Here is a 23,586-nt window from a genome sequence, read left to right as displayed (position 1 = left end):
TCATTTTCAAAGTCCTTCTTTATATTCATAATAAACTAAGAATTCAACCACGGTCTGATCTAGAGCCAAACCTGAAGACAGACTTAAGGGTTGATGTTCTGAATAAATTATAAAATGAAATGCAGAAGTATTGAATAGGAACACTGTCTTATTTTTCTCTGTGATTTTCTGTGTTTTCTTCTCTATTAGACAACTTCTGACAGACTCACAAAAGTAAATATATGGATATCGTAAGTAAAAACACAAGTATTTCTGAGTTTATCCTGCTTGGACTTTCTCATTCCCAAGAAATTCAAATATTCTTTTTTGTTATCTTCTTTCTTGTCTATGTAGCCATTGTAGTGGGGAACCTCCTCATTGTAATCTCTGTGATATTTGATAACCATCTTCACTCACCCATGTACTTCCTTCTGGCAAATCTATCATTTTTTGACTTATGTCTTTCCTCTGTTGCAACTCCCAAAGTGATTGCAGACTTCTTCAGAAAACGCAAAACCATCTCATTGTGGGGCTGCATGGTCCAGATGTTCTTTATGCACTTCTTTGGGGGTGGTGAGATGTCTCTCTTGATAGCTATGGCCATCGACAGGTATGTGGCCATATGCAAGCCCTTGCACTACCAGATCATCATGAATCGCAGGATGCTCATTGGGTTTCTGGTGTTGTCATGGGCAGTTGGATTCATTCATACCACAAGTCAAATGGTTTTCACAGTGGGTTTACCTTTCTGTGGTCCCAATGTTGTGGACAGCATCTTCTGTGACCTCCCTCTGGTCATCAAGCTGGCCTGCACTGACACCTATATCCTGGAGCTCCTGGTGATTGCGGACAGTGGTCTCCTGTCCCTGGTCTGCTTCATCCTCTTGGTCATATCCTACATCATCATGTTCGTCACCCTCTGGCAGCACTCCTCCAGTGCCTCCTCCAAGGCTGTGTCCACACTCTCTGCTCACATCACTGTAGTGACCCTCTTCTTTGGCCCTGCTATCTTCATCTATGCTTTTCCGTTCAATAGTTATTCTGTAGATAAGTTTCTGTCTGTGTTTTACTCTATAATCACCCCCTTCCTTAATCCAATTATTTATACATTGAGAAATCAGGAGATGAAGGCAGCCATTAAGAGACTGAGCAGTCAACAGATTGGTTCCTGTGTTTTCTCTTAGATATTGTTTGTGTTCTTGCTTATTTGTCTGCCTTCACTATTTTAAAGACTTGAGTCTTAAGTACTTAATCAAGTAGGTGAAATAAAAATACTAAATGATGTCAGTTAAATTCCTGCCATATTCTATATATTAATGTACTTTAAGTGTTTTGATTTAAAATGTTCATAACAGAAATACAGTTCCTGGAAAAACAAACATTTTATAGCAGGAGACTTAAGATTTCAAAAATATGTAAACACTTTGTTTCCTTATAAAATCTTTGTAATATTTTGGTGAATGAAATTGAAAACTATTTACTTTATTAAGAATGTCAAAGATGGTGATAAATTTTTACTTCTACAGTTGTGTTCTTTAACTTAATGTTCTTAAAAATATCTTCCATTATATATAAATACTATGAAGGTTTCTCAGTGGTATTAAATTAGAAATTTATAAAAACTTTCTTCAATTCTATGGCCTCAACATTGTAATTATACTAATGATATAAAAATTAGGAAAATTTTTCAAACATTTCTTTGTGTTCTGAATTCATTTCCTAAAATTCAAAATCAATGGCAGTAATAATAACTAAAACTTTTTCTATGTCAATATATGTTTTATACTAAATAACAAGCATTGTTCAATGTTCTTTATAATAATTGAAGGGTTTGTAAAGCAACCTTTTTTATAGTTACTAAGAACCAGACTCCTTTTCAAACAATATAAAACATTGTTAGTGATGTATGTCTAGTTCCTGTCCCAGAGAGGATTACAAGATTGAAGTGGGATGAGAGATCTATGTTATTCATTGGGATCTCAGAAAACCACTGTGAGAATCAGATGTTTAAACCAAGGATATAAGACTTAAGGAAACTGCATAACAGCACATTAGAGAGAGGAAGAGATATTCAGACAGAAGTGTCATTCTATATAGCTATAGTGGAGTCAAAAGAACTGTGTCTACTTAAGATAGACCTTTATGAAGAAGTCCTATGAATTAAAGATGGCAAGTTTAATACTGAGATTGAATACAGGTGAAGACTTCAGAATATGTAAGTAGTAAATCCTCTTGTTTAATAAAAATTATAAATGAAAGAATTTAAATGGGAGGGATTAGAGATAGCAACCTTTGATTTTAATACAGCTCTATCTTCTTAAGTAGATAATTGAAAAAGGGAAGTGAGCTGGCTTTTCTTCTTATCCTGATCTGTTAAATGATAGTAAATTTATTGAAACTGTATAATGAAGCCTTTTAAAGGTAAATAAAAATCTACAATTATGCAAAAAATAAAATCTAACAGACCATTTCCAGGTGATGTCCTATACCTGGAAATCAAGCTTACATATCTTCACTTTTTACCTCTTTATGTTCTCTACTTCAATTTGGCCCTAGACCATGTCTTTTAAATTGTTTATCTTTATTTAATAACTAATACTTGATCATAGATATAAGAATAGTTATTGTGTCTAGTGATACTGATTGCAAAGTGTATAAAGGAAACTTTTAACTTTCAGAAAAATATTTGATATTTGATAAATGTGATAATTTTAGGTACATTTATTAGGGGAAAAATTTCCATCTTATCATTTAAAAGTCTGAACTTTAGTATCTGCAGATCAATTCTCATATAATAGTAATGGAAGTCAATTGGTAAGAAAAAAATAGCAAATCCAAAAGAATGTACTAGTTTAAAATAGTGTTGAGGGTAGATCTTTTCAAAATATAGGCAACAACAACAACAACAACAAAAATTGTCATATGGTAGATACCCTATTAGTTATAAAAAAGCGGTGTCTTTTTTCATTATCATACACCTCTTTTTAAAAATCTTTCCTTAAGTAATTTCTAGCCAACTCTGCATTCTGATAGCCAGTGGCTAATTATATTTCCCAAAGACAAAGCAGGTAAAGGGGAAAGAAATTCTTGTTTGCTGGGCTTAGGGACATCTTGTTATTTTTTTTGTATTTTCTTTCATTTTCCTCTTTGCCTTAATTTGTAATTGGTCTGTAAGTTTGCCTTATGCATTAAATGTAAATCACTAATGTGTTGTAATGGATTGTATTTTCTAAATTGCTATTTTTTGCAACAAAATAAATTTCAATACACCAATAAATTATTTTTTTCTGTACACTTTTTCTTTAATGGAACTAAAGTTTTAATAAATGACCATTTATTATGATTTAGACCACAGCTTAAAACATATGACTCTTCTGTGTATATATATTAAATTTTCTTCCAAACTCTAAGAAACTGAGTAATCAAAGGAAGAAGTCCTTTCCTGTAACTTAATTAAGCCATAGTCTTCCTGCTAGAAAGAAGTTGATGTGTTCAGCAGCTCAGGGAAGTGCAATTCTACAATTTCCTTGTGAATGAACAAAGATGAATGAATGAATAACAGAAGATGGATCAGAGATTCGATTTATCTAAAGATACGTTAATGTTCCACTAAGAATAGTTTTCACTTATGATCCAATGTGGACTGGGGAAAGACATGACTGTTTCATTTAGATTGAATTTTGTCTACAATCATCTGATTCCTTCTTCAGTACTGTTAGGGTAGCTGGCACAAATATCCATCAGAGACACATTTCTGAGTTCAAGCAAACGTTCATTGACTGAGAATATCTTCCAGACTGCCCTTCTGCAATGTGAAGCAGACAGCCGAATTAGATATTCCAGTACAATGGAGTAGTTAAAAAATAACCTCTTTGATTTTGTGATTGTTACTTGATTTCTTGGCTGTGGTTTTGGTAGTTAGGGACTCTTTCAGGTTGGCTCTAATGGGATGGTCCTGCCTGGGTGGACAGGTGCTGATTATCAAAATGGAGTTACTTTGGCCTATGGACCTAACAAGTACTAGGGTGACTTTTATTTTAAAAACTTAAAGACTGGTTTTAAGTAAAATTCTTAGATCTTGAATAGAGTTCTTTTTACCCAGAAATGATGAAACAATGGATTTTTTTTTCATATGATCAAACATCTAACTAAAAAGAAATGAAAACAGGAAAAAAATGAAGTAAAGATGTAGATATTATATATGTAAATAATATTATGGATCCTATTTTATACCTTATGTCTTATTACCATAATATCACATCCCTAACTCCTAGAATACCTAAAGTTTTACTTATTTAGCCACACAATATTTCATAAACCTTAGTTAGAAAAATTCTTGGGAAAAAAGACTGTGGCCTGATATAAAACAAATAGTTCTACAGAATACAGAACTCTCTGGTTTATCTAAAATATTAGGGTCTATATGCCACTTATTTATGTCTTGTTAGCTATTGCGAACAAAACACACTGTTATACTTTTTATAAAAATGGAAATAATTTTTGTCTCAAAATTGGAGATAGTTTCTTAAATTACACACTAAAATAGTTCATTTTCCTAAAATAAAAAAATATGAAACACATAAATTACAAAAAAAAAATCCCAGAGAATGGAATTTTTATTAACAGCATTCATTTAGGTATAGTCTCTACAGTTCTGATTCGGAGGCAAGATAGTTGGTCCCTCATGTATTGCTCTAGAAAACACTTAACTATCTTTTGAAAAGGGAAGTGACACTGAAACAAAACCTTTGTTCCAGTTTGGATGTGAGGTATCATCCAAAATCTTACACATGAGACAATGCAAGAAGGTTCAGAGGAGAAATGGTAGGGTTTTGATACTCTTAACCAATCAATGAATTAACCCCCTAATAGGGATTAACTAGTAACTGAAGTGGTTGGATGTGGCTGGAGGATGTAGAAATTGGGGGCGTGGCTTTGGAGTATATATTTGTATCTGGTAAGTAGAGACCTGTCTCTCTGCTTTCTGATCATGAAGTGAGCTGTTTCCTTCTGCCACACTCTTCTGCCATGATGTTCTACCTCACCTTGAGCCCTGTGGAAAGGAGTCTGCAGACAATGGATTGTGATCTCTAAAACTGTAACCCTCCAAATAAGCTTTTCCTCCTCTACAATTGTTCTTGTCAGATCTTTTAGTAAGCAAAATGTTCTGTTGTGCTATTGAACCATAGTATGACTCTAGATAACAAAAATGTACTCTACATTTCCAAAAGCAGGAAGAAATTATTTTGAAAGTTTTACTATGAAAAAATGATAAATGAGATATAGGAAAAAATAAACAAATACCAAATGATTTGTCTGATATAAGGTGACTGACCCATAATGGTAAAGAGGGGGAGCATGGGAGGAATAGATGAACTCTAGATAGGGCAGAGGGGTGGAAGGGGAAGGGAGGGGACAGGGGGTTAGCAATGATGGTGGCAAAAGATAATAGGTCCTGGTGAAGATGTGGAGAACTGACAACATTTCCACATAGTTCATGGGCATATCCATAAGGAAAACCATGTGGAGTTTCCTCAAAATATTAAAAAAATTAACCTGTTATATTATCTAGGGATCCCTCTAGCTGGTATATATTCAAAGGAAATGAAATAAATATATTACAAGAGAACTATGCTCTCATGTTCATTAAATACACTAATTAATTGCACTAATTACAGTACCAAAGACATGGAATCAAATTAACTGCCCATTAATAGAAGAATGAATAAAAGAAGGTGGAAGACATACACAATAGAATACTAATCAGTCATAAAAATAATGTAATCTCTGATTTGCCACAATAGGGATACAACTGGAAGATATTAGGTTAAACGAAATAAGCCAGTCACAGAAACAATACTGCATGATCTCACTCATATATTAATTAAAAAAATGTTGATCTCATAGAAGTGGAGTTTAGAATGTTGCTTAACAAGGTCTGGGGAAGTTACAGGAGTGAAGAAATGGGGAAAGGTTGGCCAACTGCTACAAAGTTACAGTTAAATAAGAAACACAAGTTCTGGTATGCTATTGTATACTAGAGTGAGTAGGCATAGAATAAATTTCTAAAATAAAATGTAGAATAAATTTCTAAAAGCTATAATAAAAGATTTTTAATGTTTTCACCACAGGTAAATAAATGGTAAGTGTTTGAGGGAAAATAATATGTTATCCTGATTTGAACAATACACAATGTATATATGTATTAATACATTCATAGTGTCCCATAAATAAATACAATTCTGTGTATCAATTAATTATCAATAAAAATCTGAGGCTTCACCAAAGTGAGAATTTGTTAGCAGGGTCTGCTCTCAGTTTTAAAATTGAGCATGGAATGCATTTTTGTAAATATGTTTTCTACCTTAATTTCTTTCTATTATTCTAAAGAAAGCTATAATTATTTTGGAGAATCACAGTGGGATTACATATAAAAATAAACAAAAATTTATTCAACAAATGAAATAATCTTGTAGCATGCATTGTTAGCCTTTTGAATTTCATCTGTTAATTAGTTAGTTTTATGATAAAGTTATACTAGAGTCACTTCCATGATATTCTTCTAATGTTGTCAATTCATTATGAAGTTTGGCATAATTGTTAAGAACTTATGAAAGTTATAAATTTTTAGAATGATTCACTGCTGAAATCTATTACTATATTGATTATCACTAATAAATAAAAGTGAGCCAATAAAACTTATTTAGGATTCTGAACTTTTGTCCACCCTCAGTTATCTTGCATGGTAAATGGAGATTTTTCTGTATGGTAAAAAAATGGTTAGATCTGGGGGTGTGGCTCAGTGGTAGAGTGCTTGCCTAGCATGCATGAGGCACTGGGTTTGATCCTCAGCACCACATAAACATAAATAAGTAATTAAAGTTCTGTCCACCTACAACTAAAAAAAATGTTCAAAAATGGTCAATTGTTTGTGAGTTTTTTTATAAGCCTTACTCAGTGTAGATGGCATATTTTTAAATTTTACTTGGATAAACCACTCAATTATTATACTGATTATTACCCTTCATATTTATGAAATAAAATTAAGATAATTATATTTCCTCAAATTCATCATCTATGACTGGATTATTTTCTGGGAATGTTCCCAAGGTACATTAATCAAACAACTTCAATTAGTGCTTTCCAGAGAAAGCACTTTCTAGACAAAGTTCACATGATTCATAAACTTGGTGACTTCATGATCCACTTAAATAATAAGAAAGAAGTCCTTGCTCTGAACTCAAGGGAAAACCAACATGTTTATTTTCATATTTCCCCCTAGGGGTGGGTCACCAGTCTGCCTTTTATGTGCATCTTTTCTGTCTCCTTCTTAAAAGCATTTTTAAGCTGTAAACAATTGCCAATTTTTCTTCAGAATTTCTTTGTGTCTACGTGTCTTTGAAGGAGTGACTCCTCAGAACAATTGGTAGGTTTAATAGCAGTGCTGAAAACACCTTACAATTATGGGCTTTAGTAAAAGAGGAAATATTTTACCTAGAGCTTGCAACTGAATGAAAACCATATTATTCTGATCATGAGGGAAAGAGTAAAAGGCAAGTTAGATCCAATAGTATCTGGATGAATGTATCTGGTTGCAACAAGAATTTAAAAGCCTCTACACTCTCTCTAGAAATAGCCTCCCAATCATTGGTGTCATTTTTATACTCTTAGTTTTAATTTTCAGAATATAAACTTGCATTAGTTTAATCTACAGGAGACAAAAGGAGAAAATAATTTACAACATGCTAAAATAATGGTAAATTAAGTTCTTTCTTGGCTATAGTTACCATCTATAATAAATTAACATTTCATCTAATAATATCTCAAGAAAAGTCAGAATTATTGACTCATTTTGCTCTAATAGTAATTATCTGTGTTTTTAGTTTCCTTCATTATTTACTTTAATTGCAAAAACAGTTATAGATACATGTGAGGTAATTAACTCAAATCAATTTTATTTTAAATTTTCTCAAGTCAACACCTCTTTTCTTGATTGGTTATATAATATATTCATAAATACAAATGTCTAATTCTACTGCTAATATATACAGTTATCTTCTTTATTAACTGTTTCAATATTTGAAAATGAAGCCTTTTGCACTTGTAATATAGAGCTCTTCTATTAAATATACAAGTGTTTTATTTTAATAAGGAAAAACACTCACAGTGAAAATTTCCCAGTATATTTGACTTTTCACTTTCCCCAAATTTTTTAGTATTAAGTGAATATTACCTTTGTATTGTCTTATTTGTTTATAACTTAACAATTTCATGAAAAGGTAACATAGCGAAACCACATGATGAATAGAAAAACATATAATACATATTCTAATAAAAAACCTTTCTTTTACACATTTCCATATACACTAATTGTTCTACATAAGTGCTTTTGTGGATACATATTGGCCACAGAACACAGGCAAACAGCACTGGAGACCCCATAGCTTTTGTTTTGTAAGAAAGTGATTATAGTTGAAAACAGTGAGGCAATTGTTCATTTTTTACCCATGTGAAAGGCATTGAATGAGCAATCCCTCCTCCCTCATTCCACCATAATAGGCCATTTACCCCATTCTCAGATGTAGTTTCTGCCTGAGCAAAGCCAAACATTTTCTGACCCAATTTTATGCATTTCACAACTTTTTAGTTTACAGATGTTTGTATAACACTATTCAAAACTTTAAATTTTCCATTTTAGGTTTAGCAATAGTTTTAGTTAGGAAGGTCTGTTTTTGTTTTGGGGGTTTTTGTTTGTTTTAACTTTATGAGTGAAAAATGTTTATACTTTTGAAAATATTTCATCTCAGATAATATGAACAAATTTTCATGATGAATAATTAAGGATTTCAGTCCATCTATTTATAGATAGGTGAATATGAGAGCTGAAGATTTTTAAATATGCTTTTAAAACATGCTTCTTAAATATTTATAAAGTTTTGCTTACAAAATACACAAATATGATTATTAAAAGTTTTAAAAACCTAGAGTAATGGGTACTGTTTTCTTTTCTTGATTTTCCAGTTTTACCTAGTAAGTTAAAAAGTTATTTTTTTGTGTTGTCTACAGATTTTTACCTGTCATTTTTTTGAGATTGAGGACTATATAGTTTCAAAAATAATGTCAAGATTGATATATAGACTCAATTATTGTGTGAGTGAGCTAATGATGAATATAAAAATGATTTTTGATAAAATTGACAACGAGGTGATTATGTCAATGGCATTAAATACAGCACAATATTTTAATCAAAGCTAACTATTCCTTACAAATTGTCTGTTGTGAAGTGCTTCTGTGGTTTCTTTTGGGTTGAGTTTCTTTGTAATTACCAAAAAAAGAAACTAATTCAAAGAATAGAATATCATCAGTGCACATACTTGTATATAGTCAATGAAATACACTAAGATGCTCAATATGTTAGCTTTATACTTCTTAATAGTTTGTATTTAAAGAGTGCGTATTAAACTAATTTTACAGAAAAAAATAATCAATGTCCAAAAGAGTTAAAGGTATATTTCCCTTATGAATATTGAGGTCCAGACTGAGATTTAAACACTATTTCTGCAGATATTATTTATTCCAAAACTGTAGGCTAAACAATGTTTTCTGAATATTTGATGAACTACTAAGTCAAAAAATTAAAAGTCAGAATAAATTTCTGGCTTCTGTTCTGGTGCTTTAGAATCAGGACATGGTACAAGATTGTGCCTTTGCATCTGTGTTTTTGTGTGTGTTTGCTTTTTTTATCTCTGTAAGTGGTATCAGTAGTAGTTCTAAAGAAAGAAAAAGAAAAAGAAAAGAAAGCAGAGACCAAAAGATTCAAATCAAAATTAAAATTAAGATAGAAGTGAGTTGACAGTATCAGATTGCTGTGGGAAAACAGAATCCAAATGTCAGGATTAAAGAGCCAGTAGATAAGTCCAGAGTTAAGTCTGCTCAGGCATGAAACACCAGGAGACAGCACTGGCTGCAGAAAAGAGAAGTTCAGTGTTTAGGAGGGAAAAAAAGCAAACACTACTTGGAAAATGCTTGGTGGTAGTCATGAGATTGTCTGCTCAGAGAATGCAAAGGGACAAAAAAAGACAAATCCCAGCCAGAAGTCAAGTACAACAGATTCATGAAAATAAGCAAGAGAACTGGAAGGAGAGGTCAGGAGTTTTGCTCACAAAAAAATACTAATCACACCCTGCTCCATAAGATAACAAAAAACAGACCTGAATATTGAAAAACACTAACGTTACTATGCAGAATCTTTCTAGGAGGGGAGTATAATTATTTAGAGAGGAGCAAGTGCATATGACAGATACCTCAGTTTAAGTCTTCAGAAATAAGGTGAAATTATTGGTCTATATTTGTACAATGAAAGACAGAGGAGGGAATAGAGCATCACCAATAGAAGAAAGTACATTAAACTGATTTGCTGAGTTGGGTATGTAACTCAATTCACATGTACCATCTGATTATATTAGACAGAGGGAAAAAGTGAACACTTAGTTTTCAAAAACCTCAATGATTATGCTCTAACCCACTTGAAATCACTTATTTGATCGTTAGCCATTTGACTCCTTTTCTTCATCAAACAAATTGAACACAAGAGCATAAATGCATGAACTCATAATAGAAGCCACAAACGTATATAGATACAATCAATGTATGCAAACAAGATGTATGAAATTTTAAATAGATTTCTCATATTCTGTGCCTCTCTGGCTGAAAAACATGCAATAAAGTTAATGGCACTTGTATTAATTAAAATGATTTATTTGTAAATATTCATTTTCTCTCTTCCTACAGAAACCAACATTTACTGCTTAAATATCCATACCCTGTAAACTATCCCTGATTAAAATATCAGGGTTTTTTTTTCAGAGGATTTTCATCTTAAAGGCTTTCTGAAAACTTCTGCATGAATATGAAGAACATCTCTACGATATCTGAGTTTGTTTTGCTAGGACTCACCAGCACTCTGGAACTGGAAATTTTCTTCTTTTGCATATTTTTGGTGGCCTATGCAGCAATCATGGCAGGAAACCTTCTCATAGTGATCACTGTCACCTGTGACTCTCACCTTCATTCCACACCAATGTACTTCCTCCTTGGAAACCTCTCCTTTCTCGACATGTCTCTTTCCACCATCACGACCCCTAAGATGGTAGCAGATTTCCTCAGGGAGAAGAAAACTATTTCCTTGTGGGGCTGTATGGCTCAGATGTTCTTCCTCCATTTCTTGGGGGGTAGTGAGATGACTCTTCTCATAGTTATGGCGGTTGATCGGTACATTGCCATCTGCAAGCCTCTTCACTACACAGCCATCATGAGCCGCAGGGTGCTGGTGGGCTCTGTGCTGCTGTCCTGGGCTGTTGGCTTGGTGCACACCATGAGCCAGATGGTCTTCACTGTCAACCTGCCCTTCTGTGGCCCCAACATAGTGGACGACATATTTTGTGACCTTCCCCTGGTAATAAAGCTTGCCTGCACTGAGACCTATGTTCTGGAGTTGCTGGTAATTGCTGACAGTGGCCTCCTGTCCTTCATCTGCTTCACACTCTTGCTCATCTCCTACACTATCATTCTGGTGACTGTGAGACATGGATCCTCGGGTGGGCTCTCTAAAGCTCTGTCCACACTGTCTGCTCACATCACAGTGGTCACTCTGTTCTTTGGGCCCTGTATCTTCATATACACTTGGCCCTTTAGCAGTGTTTCAGTGGATAAATTTCTTTCTGTGTTTTATTCAGTCATTACACCCTTACTGAACCCCATTATTTACACTCTGAGGAATCGGGAGATGAAATCAGCCATGAGCAGACTGAGGACCCAGTGTTTCAGCTTCAGACACACTTTCTAGACAACAATCATGAAAATGAATGGTATTAATGGAAATCTCATGTAAATTACATTTCAGAGTAGGGTGATATTATTTTGTCTTATTTGTAAGTTTTCTATCAGTCATATTGCACACTGAAATTATTTAATATCATGTTCCATCATTATATTTTTATATTTAGTTTTATTGAAAGAATAAGTTTTCCCATTAAAATTCAACTCAGATTGAGTTTTAAAAAATTCAAACTTATCAATAAATTAGTAAATTGTTTCTTTAAATGGAATAAAGAATAAGTATAAATACTGGCTCATTAACTATATTTAGTAACCCAGAAACATCTAATATAAATATTCTTCACATAAAGAAAAATTAAAATGTAAAATTGTTTACTTTTAATTATGGATCATTCAGTTAAATTCTCTAGATTACTAAATATAATTAAAATTATATAGATCATTCTGAATGTATAGGCACATATACATTTATTTAGATTTTTTTGTCTTTTAATTGTGTTAAGATTAATTTTGTAAATTTTTTTTTAGTTGTTGATGGACAAACCATATCTTTATTTAATTTTATGTGGTGCTGAGGATCCAACCCAGTGGCTAATCATATGAGGCATGCACTTTACCACTGAGCTACAGCCCCAGCCAAAGATTACTTTTTAACAAGGCTGGCACATTAGTTTTATGAGCAGTAATATCCATAAAGCAAATGTTATCCACTGAAAGAAATTCCACATAACAAATAAATTGTGTATTAAATTTTCTATTCATATTTGCTCTCATATTTCTCTCTGGAAATAAGAACACTACTTTTGTGTTAATCCCTCTTGTGAATAAGAAAAAATGAAGAAACAATAATGAATTTCAGGCATTTACCTCTCAACAAAATAGGAAGATCCAAATGGATTAAGATGCATAAAGAAAGTCATAAAGTATACTAAATTAATAAATTTACACCTGTGGTTCATGGATATTAGAACTGACTTTCTAGGCCTATTGATATGAAATTCAAAATGTCCATCTTTACTAAAGACCTCATAATCTCTTAGAGGCTATATACAATACTTCTCTGTCGCTGTCTCTTATGCAATATGTGAGCTACAGTAACTAGAGCTAAGGATGAATTCACAGTCATATGTGCAAGGCATATGTTATACTAAATTTGTTTCTCAAAACTGAATTGAGGAAACTGGAACAGAGCCCCTGGGAACATAGGGCATAAAAGTATCTATTTCTAAAGATAAATATTTATTATAGAGTTAAATGTGGATATTGACAAATATGTACCCTTTTCAAATTTGGAACATTTTAGCACATTTGATTCAGATCATCTTTCACCATTATTAATATTTATGTTATGATATAATATAAATATTATTTGATATGGCTTATGTATATGTAAAGATAGATAATAGATACATATTTAATATATTTGAATGCATTGATATATTTAAATATAGATATTTACGTGTATCCAAATTATATACACATAAAAATTGTATTTATGGATAAATATAAATACATGTTCTATAGTTAATTTTAATAGGTCAACTCATTTGGCCCAAGGCACACACAGAGATAGTTGGTCTAGGATTATTTTGGGTATTTTTGTGAAGGTGTTTTTTAGATGAAATTAACAATAAAATGGGTAAACAGTAAAAGAGAGCGTCCTCCATGACTTCCCCAAGCAGAGCAAAATTCTTCCTAAAGACCCTCTTTGGAACTCAAACTGCATATATTCTCCTGAGCCTCCAGTTTACCAGTCTACCTCATTAGAATTTGTTCAGCCTCTACAAACATGAGAAACAATTCTTTTAAAAAATGTGAGGATTGCAGGTTCAAAACCAGTCTCAGCAACTTAGAAAGATTGAGTCTCAAAATAAAAAGTTAAAAGGGACAGGGGATGTTGCTCAGTGGTTAAGAGCCTCTCTGGGTTTAAAACTAACAGACAAAACAAAACAAATATCTCTCTCTCTGTCTCTATATATATATATCTTAACTATAGAACATGTGTATATATATATATATATAGTTAAGATGTTGATAGTGTTTCTCTGGGGAACTCTAAATCAAATATATACATTCACACACATACATATATATTCATATGTTTATAAATTATAAGTATACATAATATCATAATATATAAAACTTTATCTGAATTTTGGAAATAAGTTTAACATGGGATGCCTTTTTACTCCTAACATTCTCTTTGTGTATTTCCAAAAGCAGTGCAATTTTTAAAATCAGGAAATTGCATTAATGTTTTAGCAAAATTTAATCTATAGATCTTATTCAATTTTGTGATCAGTTACCTGACAGACAGCAGAATACATCAGACACTAGAAAGGCAATATGTCAATCAATGGAAGGGTAACTGATGTGATACAGCAATCTGTATACGGGGTAAAGTTGGGAGTTCATAACCCGCTTGAATCAAACTGTGAAATATGATGTATTAAGAACTATGTAATGTTTTGAATGACCAACAATAAAAAAAAAAGAAAAGAAAAAAGACATCTAGAGCAGAATCTAATCCAGAGACACAGAATGTATTGCATTGCCCTGCCTCTAGATTATATATTAATCTTCAACCATTCCTTAATTGTTTCTTCATACTCATGATGTAAAAGAGACATAGAAATTTCTCATGTTCTTTATTAGAGCTGCAAGTCTCAGAATTGCAATAAATATGGTATGGTTTAGGAAAATAAAAACGGAACCTAATTTAAAGCGTCTCTGATATGTTATCTCAATACCTTGGCAAGCCTTGTCTCTCTGGCAGTAGTGTTATTACCCATATCAGAAAGTGTTCTAATCTGCTTCAGGCTGATGTCTCAAAAATATTTTTATAGTTCTTCAAGACATTCATTTATTCTCATGTCTGTGCCATTACTAGTTTGAGGGCTTCAACTAATGGCTATAACCAGATAAGGCAACAACACTAACAACAACAGAAATTATAGGCCAATATTCTTGATGAATATAGTTGTAAATATCATCAACAAAATACTAACAAACTGAATCCAACAGCATATTAAAAATTATTTGCCATGAGGAAGTGGAATTTACCCAGGGATTTAAGTAGGCTTCCACATACACAAATAAATAAATGTGATACACCACACCAACAGAATGAAAGCCAAATATATATGATCATCTCAATGTACACAAAAAGGCATTTCAAAAAATTCATCTCTTTGTGGAAAAAAAACCTATGAGTGAGTTAGTTATAGAAGACATATTTCCCAAACTTAAGAAAACATGCATAATAAGCCAACAACTAACCTTGTACTGACACTACCATTGATCTGAATTTAATGTCTTTTCAGAGTACTATTAGGCGATAATTAAAAATCTATCATGCCCAGAGTAATTTTGCATAGCAAAAAATAATAATTGAAAAAAGAAGTAAAATTGTCACTTTTTTGAGATGATATTCTTATGTAAATAAAACCCAAAATATTCTACCAAAATTATTAGAACTAATAGATAAAGTTTCATAAAAACCATGGAAACAAATGATAGTCCATTTTCTAGAAAATGCCATAATTTCATTCTTTTTTATGGCTTAATTCACATTTTCTTAGTCCATTCATCTGTTGATGAACACCTAAGCAGGTTCATCTCTTAAGACCAATATTTTGCAAGGAGATTAGGTTAGTAATAAAAAGTTTCCCATCAAACAAAACCTTGGACCTGATGGATATACTACTGAAGATTTTGAAGAAGAAGTAATAACAATCTTGCTCAAACTTTCTCAAAAAAATTTTTAAAATGAGTATTTCCAAACTCATCTTTGAGCAAAGCATTACACCAATATGAAAGCCACTAAAAGAAAATAATATTATAGATCAAACAGACAAAAACAGACATGAAACTAGACCTTTTAAAAACCAGAAAAATATTAGCAAACTGAATTTAACCATACATTCAATTGATCATTTATCTATTAAAAGGAATTTATTCTAAGAAATCACAGGTAGTTCAACATATGCAAATATAAAAAACGGATATAGCAAAATAACAATGTAGGAGAGCAATAACGTGATCATATGAACACATGAAGAAAAAGCATTTAACAAAATGTAATATTTTTTCTTATAAAAACTCAAAATATTAGGTCACAAATGATAAGCTCTTAGCTTGATGGAAAGCTTAAAGTGTTTCATCTAAGAACAAGAACAGAAAAAAAAAGAGGATTACTAGTCTTACCATTTCTATTCACATACAGTACTAAAGTCTGAGTAAGTGCAATTAGGCAAAAGAAAGAAATAAAAAGTATCAAAATTGGGAAGAAATATGTAAAATTGTCTCTGCAAATGACATGAAGCCATATATAAAATCCTACAGAATTCATTGATATTACAACTGAATTTAATAAACTTGCAGGATACAAAAATCAATATATATCAGTATTATTTATATATACTAACCACATAAATTGGAAAGGAAGTCAAGAAATAATCTCAATTTTAATAGCTACAAAATAAAATACTTAGGGAATAGATTTAACTAAGGGACTAAAGATTGTGTTGAAAATACAAATAAATATAAAGATATCTAAAATTCATACATTTAAACAATAATCTTATTAAAATGTCCACATTCATCATAGAAACCTACAGGTTAAATGTAACTCCTGTTGAGAGCCACAGGTGAAGCGGCCCCAGCAAACTTCCAGCTGATTGGCTCACAGCGGCCCCAGCAAACTTCCAGCTGATTGGTTCCTCTGCGGTGATGATCATTGGGCTGTTTCCCCGCCCTTTCAGACCACGGAGCTGCTCATTTGGGGGACTCTTTTGGCTCCGCCCATGTGATCCAGCCAATCAGCCTCAAGAGCAGGAGGAGTCAGGTGTTGAGATGCTCCCAGAAGCCAGTGGTGGCAGTTGGGCTCTGAGGAAATTCCTGAAGAGCTCAAGTGTACAGGTGTGTTCTAAAAATAAAGTTTGTTTCTGCTTGACAAGTGGCTCCTGAGTGAATTGTGTCCAGCCAGACTGCGGCAACCCCCATCAAAATTCCAAAAATGTTTTTTCAAAGAAATGGAAAAAACCTTCCTAAAATTTATTTGGATCCAAAAAGACCTTGAAGAACCAAGGAAATCTTAATCAAATTGGCAAAGCGGGAGGTATCACACTACTGAAAATCTGTGGTAATCAAAAAAGCATGGTGCTGACATAAAAACATACACATGAATCAATAGAACAGAATAATGAGCACATGAAGTATTTCATGCATTTTTGGTCAATTTATTTTCAACAAAGATGCCAACAACAAGCAATGGGGAAAAGATAGCCTTTTGAGGGAAAAAAAAGAGAATGCATGAAAGGATGAAAAAACTATAATATTAAAATTATTTTAAGTCAGTGATTTTTAATTTTTTTTGGTTGTAGATGAACATAATATCCTTATTTTACTTTTATTTATTTTTTATGTAGTGCTGAGGCTTGAACCCAGGGCCTCACACATGCTAGACAAGCGCTCTACCATTGAGCTACAACCCCAGTCCCATGACTATTTTAATAACACTCAAAGAATATTTCAGAACAAACAACATTACCAGAGACAAAGAAGCTCATCTCACAGAGACAGCACTCACTTCTTTCTCTTGCCTAATTGCATTTATTCAGGATGACATATCAGATATAATCATGTTTGTCTCTAATGGAGTTTTAAACTATGTGACAAACTGATAGGACTACAAAGAGAAAGAGGCACACACAAAATTTTGTATTAAAAAGCATTATAATCACCACTCACTAATTAATATAATTAAATAAAGATTCATCTTTGATCAACTAATTCACTCTAATCTATGTATACATGAAAATATGACCAAAATGTCACAATACTCATTCTCTTTGAAGGGCACAGCCATTTGAAAATTATTATTATAGTCAAATAAACAAGTCTTCATTAATTCTAAAAAGCATTTAAATTACCCAGATTTGTACACAAATACACATAGCACTGTATTTGCAAAATCTCCAAACTGGGAATAACATAAATTTCCCACAGTATGTGAACAGGTAACAAAACTATGTTTTTTAAGTACAAGAGCATTCAGCAATACAAATTAAAAACATATATATTCTTTTGAAACAAATAACAGCATGACAAATTTTCAAATAAGTATGATGGGTTAAAGAAGTAAGATTCAAAAAGTGGACATTCTACTTGATTTCATTTACATAAAACTTCAAAATATGCAAAATTAGTAATAGAGTACAGGTGAGTGGTTGTCTGTGGAGATAGGATGTGTGGAGGAGTTGGAAAGGGAGGTTTGGGGGCTGAGGCACATGTCACCATCTAGACTATGATGATTTTTTTCATGGTTGTACGTATGTATCCACACCTATCAAATTGAACATTTTAAATATGAGTAGTTTGTTATATGTAAATGTACTATTATAAAGAGTTTTTAATACCTAATAGGTTAAATTGAATGTATTTTAAACTCACATTAATGTCCTTTTAAAAAACTTAAGATATCCTAATAATTTTACATCCAGTTTGTAACAATTAATATCTAATGTTATCAGAATAAATTGAAAGATACTGGACATTTGACCTAGACTCCCTACCTGCTTAGAAAACCTTGGCATGTACTAGGACACTCAACCATATCATGGTTTTCTATTTGTGGTCACATGTCACACTGTCCAGCATATGATCTCCCTTGAAATTGGAAATAAGATTTGAATTAAATGTTATTATTCAGATAGACTTAGAAATCAAAATTGCAGAAGATATCTCCTTAGTATTTATGATCAAATGCTTAGTTTTTAAAGCCTCACTAATGTTTTTTAAAAAATTGGACTAATTTACGTGGGGTTTAACTTGACTCCTTGTCCTGAGTGTTCAAGATTATGCAAAACTCAATATCACTCTTAACAAAGAAATCCCCAGGAGAATTTCAAGATAATTATTTCCATGATTTTGTTTTGTTCAGAGCACAGAATAGATAAATTTCACCCAAGGGAAGGCTTCAGGTGGTAAATATAGGTCATGTTGAGGGAGAGCATTTCCAAGACACTATCTCCACCAAACAATGGATGTCATCACAAGCACACATCAGAAGAGAAGAAAAGAGAATCTCATCTAAGCAAAAATACAAGGTTGAGTAAGTCATCTCATCTCTCTAATTTTGTTTTCTAATTCTTAAAACAAATTTATGCCTTATCTTAAAATGTCCAATATACTTGGAGTTGACAATACCTTTTTTTTTATCTTTTGACATTTTCAATAAACTATTTATGGGTTTTCTCCTACTATTCTGTTCCTACTTGTATTTACAGTGCACACACCAATAAAAAGTACTGCTTCAGAGATGTTGTCAGATCTATCTCAGGAGATCACAGTTACTGCTTTCTAATCAACATGAGCAGCTTTCTGCTACCCTCGCTCAAATGGTCCCTGCCTTTTAAAAGAGAAAAGTTTTCCTTTGTCTGTTTGTTTAATATCAGAGAGTAGATAAGATAACATTTAGCTTAGAGAGAAAAGTAGAAAGGATTGCAAACCTAATGAGAAGTGATATAAAACTGAAGTCATAAGATTAAAATGGATAACCTTAGAACAAAGAAAAGTATTATGAGCTACTAGACTAGTTCTGTGTATCTCGTGAGCATGTATTTCAGGCAACCTATTATATTTTCTAAGTCCTAATATATTCTTGCAAAAATACACATATTGAGAATATCACAGAGTTAAGAGATTTTATAGTCAAAAAATAATTGCAGATCAAGAAAAAAACTTTATTACATCTAGAGAGAAACAAATACTTTTGTTACTGAATTAATTTTTTTCTATATTTAAATACTCCTCAAAAAATAACTCAAACTGTCTCCTTTTCCAATGTTCAGTTTTATTAGTACCAAAAGTAACATTAGCCCCTTTTATAAAAATTATTTCTAAATTAAAGATCAGAATTCCAAAGATGTTTTAATAGAATGTCCTATTGCCTCTAGTTTCTCTAAAATATTAATAGCCCCTTCTGGAGAAAAAAAGGTGAAAGGTGAAACAGTGATTATGCTCTTGGTAATCCAGCAGAATGTCTAATACACCAATCACATTTGAATACCCTGCACTTGCTGAATAGAATAATGTGACATTAGATAAAATATCAGCAATAAGTCTTTTAAAGAAACGGAATTGTATACATTTTGCTAACAGAGTTCAACAGAGTTGTAAAAGTGATGCCCATAGCTCTGGAAACAGAATGGTTTTGAGATCCACTATAAAGAAAAGTTAAAGGAAATAACTAATATTTATTAACATACTCACAGTACTTGAAGATATTATGTGTTTTCTGTATATATTTTCTTTAACTTATTTATGAAATGTATTAGATTGACTGTGATCATTTTATGGATAAGGAAATGGAAACAGAAGTAGGTTTAATACAGGCTATAAGGTCAAAAGGGTCAGAGATTTCAGTAGTATATAATGTTAAAATCTAAGATTATTCTATTATATCTACCACAATTGACTAATATTAATATAGTAATATTAATAATTTGTCCATCAATATTTTGAATATAACAGTTATAAAACTAATTTTCTTTAAAATACATCTTAAAAACATACATAGTCATCTTTTAGCAAATTATTCTCTCAAACACATTTGAAATTATGCTTTTTCCATTATTGTTATCTATGTAACTTATTCCAACAGAAACAGTTAGTTTTGAAAAGTATACTAATGAAATTTGTTGAAATTTATGAAATTTGAAAATTTATTGTTTACAAGAAATTAATTTTGATAAAAAGTTCAGATTGTTCAAATTTTGCAGGAGGAATGAATCTATTTGGTGAAATATTAGTTGATTTTCTTTATAATTTGAGTAAATAGAGCTGAAAATACGTGTAAATATTTATTGTAAATACAAGCTATGAGACTATTAATCCGTGTCTCCTTTTCCCTCACAAACTTTGTGTTGCTTAATCCTTTAGGAAATGTTCTTTATTCCTTCTGTTTGTTCTTCTATCTTCCCCTTTTCTTTCTTCCTTATATACTTATTCTTCTAACTCCTCAGTAAAAGAGGAAGAGGTACTAACTCAGAAAACAGTAATGGTTTTTATTATTAATACTATGCTTGACCCCATCCTGGTGATTTCCAGAGGTAAAAGAAGATGAGACACACAAGTTAAATAATATCAAGCAGATTTAAGTAAGGAAGGAAAATGGGCAATTATTTTTCTACCATTAATCTTGAAAAACAAATTGTCATTTTACTTAAGACATCAATATTAGCAATATTTAGAGATAAATATTGGTGTTCACAAGTTTAACTTCACGTTCATACTCAGCATTACCAAAAATGTATTTAATTTACATATGTATGTAATTTATTCTCAGCTTATGAATAATATATAGTTGATAGACAGCCAGATACATGACATTTTTAACTTTCATGTTCAGGAGACTAATATTTCAAAGCCTAGATATTTCATTAAATACTTTAATATAATTGAAGGCAAATACTTTCTATTGATAATCTTGAATTATATGTATCTTTCAGAGTGATTCTGCAATCTGTATATGGGGTAAAAATGGGAGTTCATAACCCACTTGAATCAAATGTGGGAAATATGATATGTCAAGAACTATGTAATGTTTTGAACAACCAACAATAAAAGTTAAAAAAAAAGAAAAATGCAAAATAATGCAATACTAAAAAAAAAAAAGATGGAACCTAAGTCTGTATTGCCTTCACTTTGGTTAAAACATTTCTACGTGACTCTATATTAATATTTTTTCTATTCCATTCAGTTCACAAAATAAACAATTTTAAAATTTTTATTAATGATAAATTATGCACACAGTTTTGCATGCAGATCATTATGCCAGGATATTGATTACTTGGCCTTGAAGATATTTACTATATGAGTTTCTCTCATAAAGGTTGTCCCAACATTTATTTTTGAGGGAACAACTAAAAATTTAATTTTATGATGTCATATAGTAGAGGTTCCATTGAGGCTTGAAGTAGTTACACAGATTACAAGAAAGTGTAAGATTCTATCATATAATTTATACTGAATTTCAAAGTGTTTCCCATCATCTTCCCAAGTATATGATTTCATTTTTGTTATATAGCATAATGATTGCTGGTGCTACACTCAGACCTATTTTCCAGGTGACTACCATAATTTTTTAATGCTTTCATGATCCTTTTCTGCTTTCCTTAATGGCTTCTTGGGAAAGTGCTTGCTCAGCAAATCATTTCCAAGACAATCTCTCTTAATGTCTTCGAATGTTAGCTTCTCTTTAGGGCATAATACAATTCACATTTAACCAAGATTTCTCCTGAAATCAGACTTTCTAATTTCAGATATAGATGATAGATTTTAATGTGCATATCAAATTCTGAAAGTTAAATACATTTTCTCATTCTACTATTTAATAATCTATCCTCCTCTCTAGGTTATTTCAGAGGGAACACTGAATGAAATGGACGGAGAAAATCAGTCTGTAGTGTCAGAATTTGCACTTCTGGGACTTGGCCACTCATGGAATATGAAGGTGTTACTTTTCATGATATTTTTGATGCTTTATTTTGTCATTGTAACTGGAAATATTGTCATCATGACCTTAATCATTACTGACCCTCATCTCCATTCCCCCATGTACTTCTTTTTGGCCAACCTGTCCTTTGTTGATATGTGGCTGTCCTCAGTCACCACTCCAAAGATGATCACAGACTTTCTCAGGGAGAACAAAACCATTTCCTTTGCAGGTTGCATGTGCCAAATCTTCTTTGCCCATTTCATTGCAGCAGGTGAGATGGTGCTCCTGGTGGTCATGGCCTATGACCGCTATGTGGCCATCTGCAAACCACTCCACTACTCCACCATTATGAACCTGCAAAAGTGCATTGGGTTGGTGGTTTCTTCCTGGACAGTTGGCTTTGTACATGCCATGAGTCACATAGTTGTAATTGTGCGGCTGCCTTTCTGTGGCCCCAGGGAAATTGACAGCTTCTTCTGTGATTTGCCTCTGGTGATCAAGCTGGCATGTATGGATTCCTATAATTTAGACCTTTTAATGAATGTTGAATGTGGATTTGTAGGCATAACCTGTTTTATTCTCTTGCTGATATCTTACACATATATTCTTCTCAGTGTTCACCAGAAATCTAAAACTGGTGCATCTAAAGCCCTGTCCACCTGCAGTGCCCACATCTCAGTAGTGGTGATCTTTTTTGTACCTTGCATCTTCATCTATGTGTGTCCACTCAACATCACCTGGTTAGATAAATTTCTAGCTGTGTTTTACTCTGTTTATACACCTCTTCTCAATCCAGCTATTTATACTATGAGAAATAAAGAGATGAAAATTGCTATGAAAAGACTCTGGAGCTATTACATGGGTTCCCAGGGAAAGACTTAATGCCCCAAAACTCATTGCATGTACTTCACGGTGACAATGCATTGATCCTATAAAATAGGCTTAAATTCAGGGAATTCAGTTTATGTCTACAATTATTTCTAGTCTCCAAATGCAATTATATACTCAATGTAATTCAAGGAATTTAACATTTACTGATCAAACAGAAACACTGTAACATATTTCCATAAAATTCATATATGAAAGATCCTTCTTTGGGGGTTAAATTATTGAACTCATCTGCCTATATCACTAACAATGTGAAGAAGACCCTAAAATTGGTTTAACTAACTCATATGTCCATCCCAATGAGTAAATTTCATGGAACTTCCTTTGAATATTGTCATAACTTCACTTTCTAAGATTTATTCTGTGCAGGTGCACTGGTG

The 23,586-nt window shown here is 32.3% G+C and overlaps 3 protein-coding genes across 3 annotated transcripts; all 3 read left to right on the top strand.

Annotated features, from left to right (window-relative positions):
* The first annotated feature begins 221 nt into the window (after positions 1–221).
* LOC101977264 (olfactory receptor 4K13) lies at positions 222–1,163 on the top strand. The gene has a single exon (XM_005342450.2). The coding sequence runs from the start codon at positions 222–224 to the stop codon at positions 1,161–1,163; it is 942 nt and encodes a 313-aa protein (XP_005342507.2).
* A 9,719-nt stretch (positions 1,164–10,882) lies between these two features.
* On the top strand, positions 10,883–11,824 carry LOC101956263 (olfactory receptor 4L1). Its single transcript, XM_005342455.2, has one exon. The coding sequence runs from the start codon at positions 10,883–10,885 to the stop codon at positions 11,822–11,824; it is 942 nt and encodes a 313-aa protein (XP_005342512.2).
* Positions 11,825–22,258: 10,434 nt separating this feature from the next.
* LOC101976717 (olfactory receptor 4K14) lies at positions 22,259–23,200 on the top strand. Its single transcript, XM_005342448.2, has one exon. It carries the CDS (start codon positions 22,262–22,264, stop codon positions 23,198–23,200), a length of 939 nt encoding a protein of 312 aa, XP_005342505.2. The 5' UTR covers positions 22,259–22,261.
* The last annotated feature ends 386 nt before the right edge of the window (positions 23,201–23,586 follow it).

Source organism: Ictidomys tridecemlineatus, chromosome 5 (genome assembly GCF_052094955.1).
Source record: "Ictidomys tridecemlineatus isolate mIctTri1 chromosome 5, mIctTri1.hap1, whole genome shotgun sequence".
Taxonomy (NCBI): Eukaryota; Metazoa; Chordata; class Mammalia; order Rodentia; family Sciuridae; genus Ictidomys; species Ictidomys tridecemlineatus.
The sequence above is the reverse complement of the archived record's forward strand: the minus strand, read 5'-3'. Positions and strand labels throughout refer to the sequence as shown.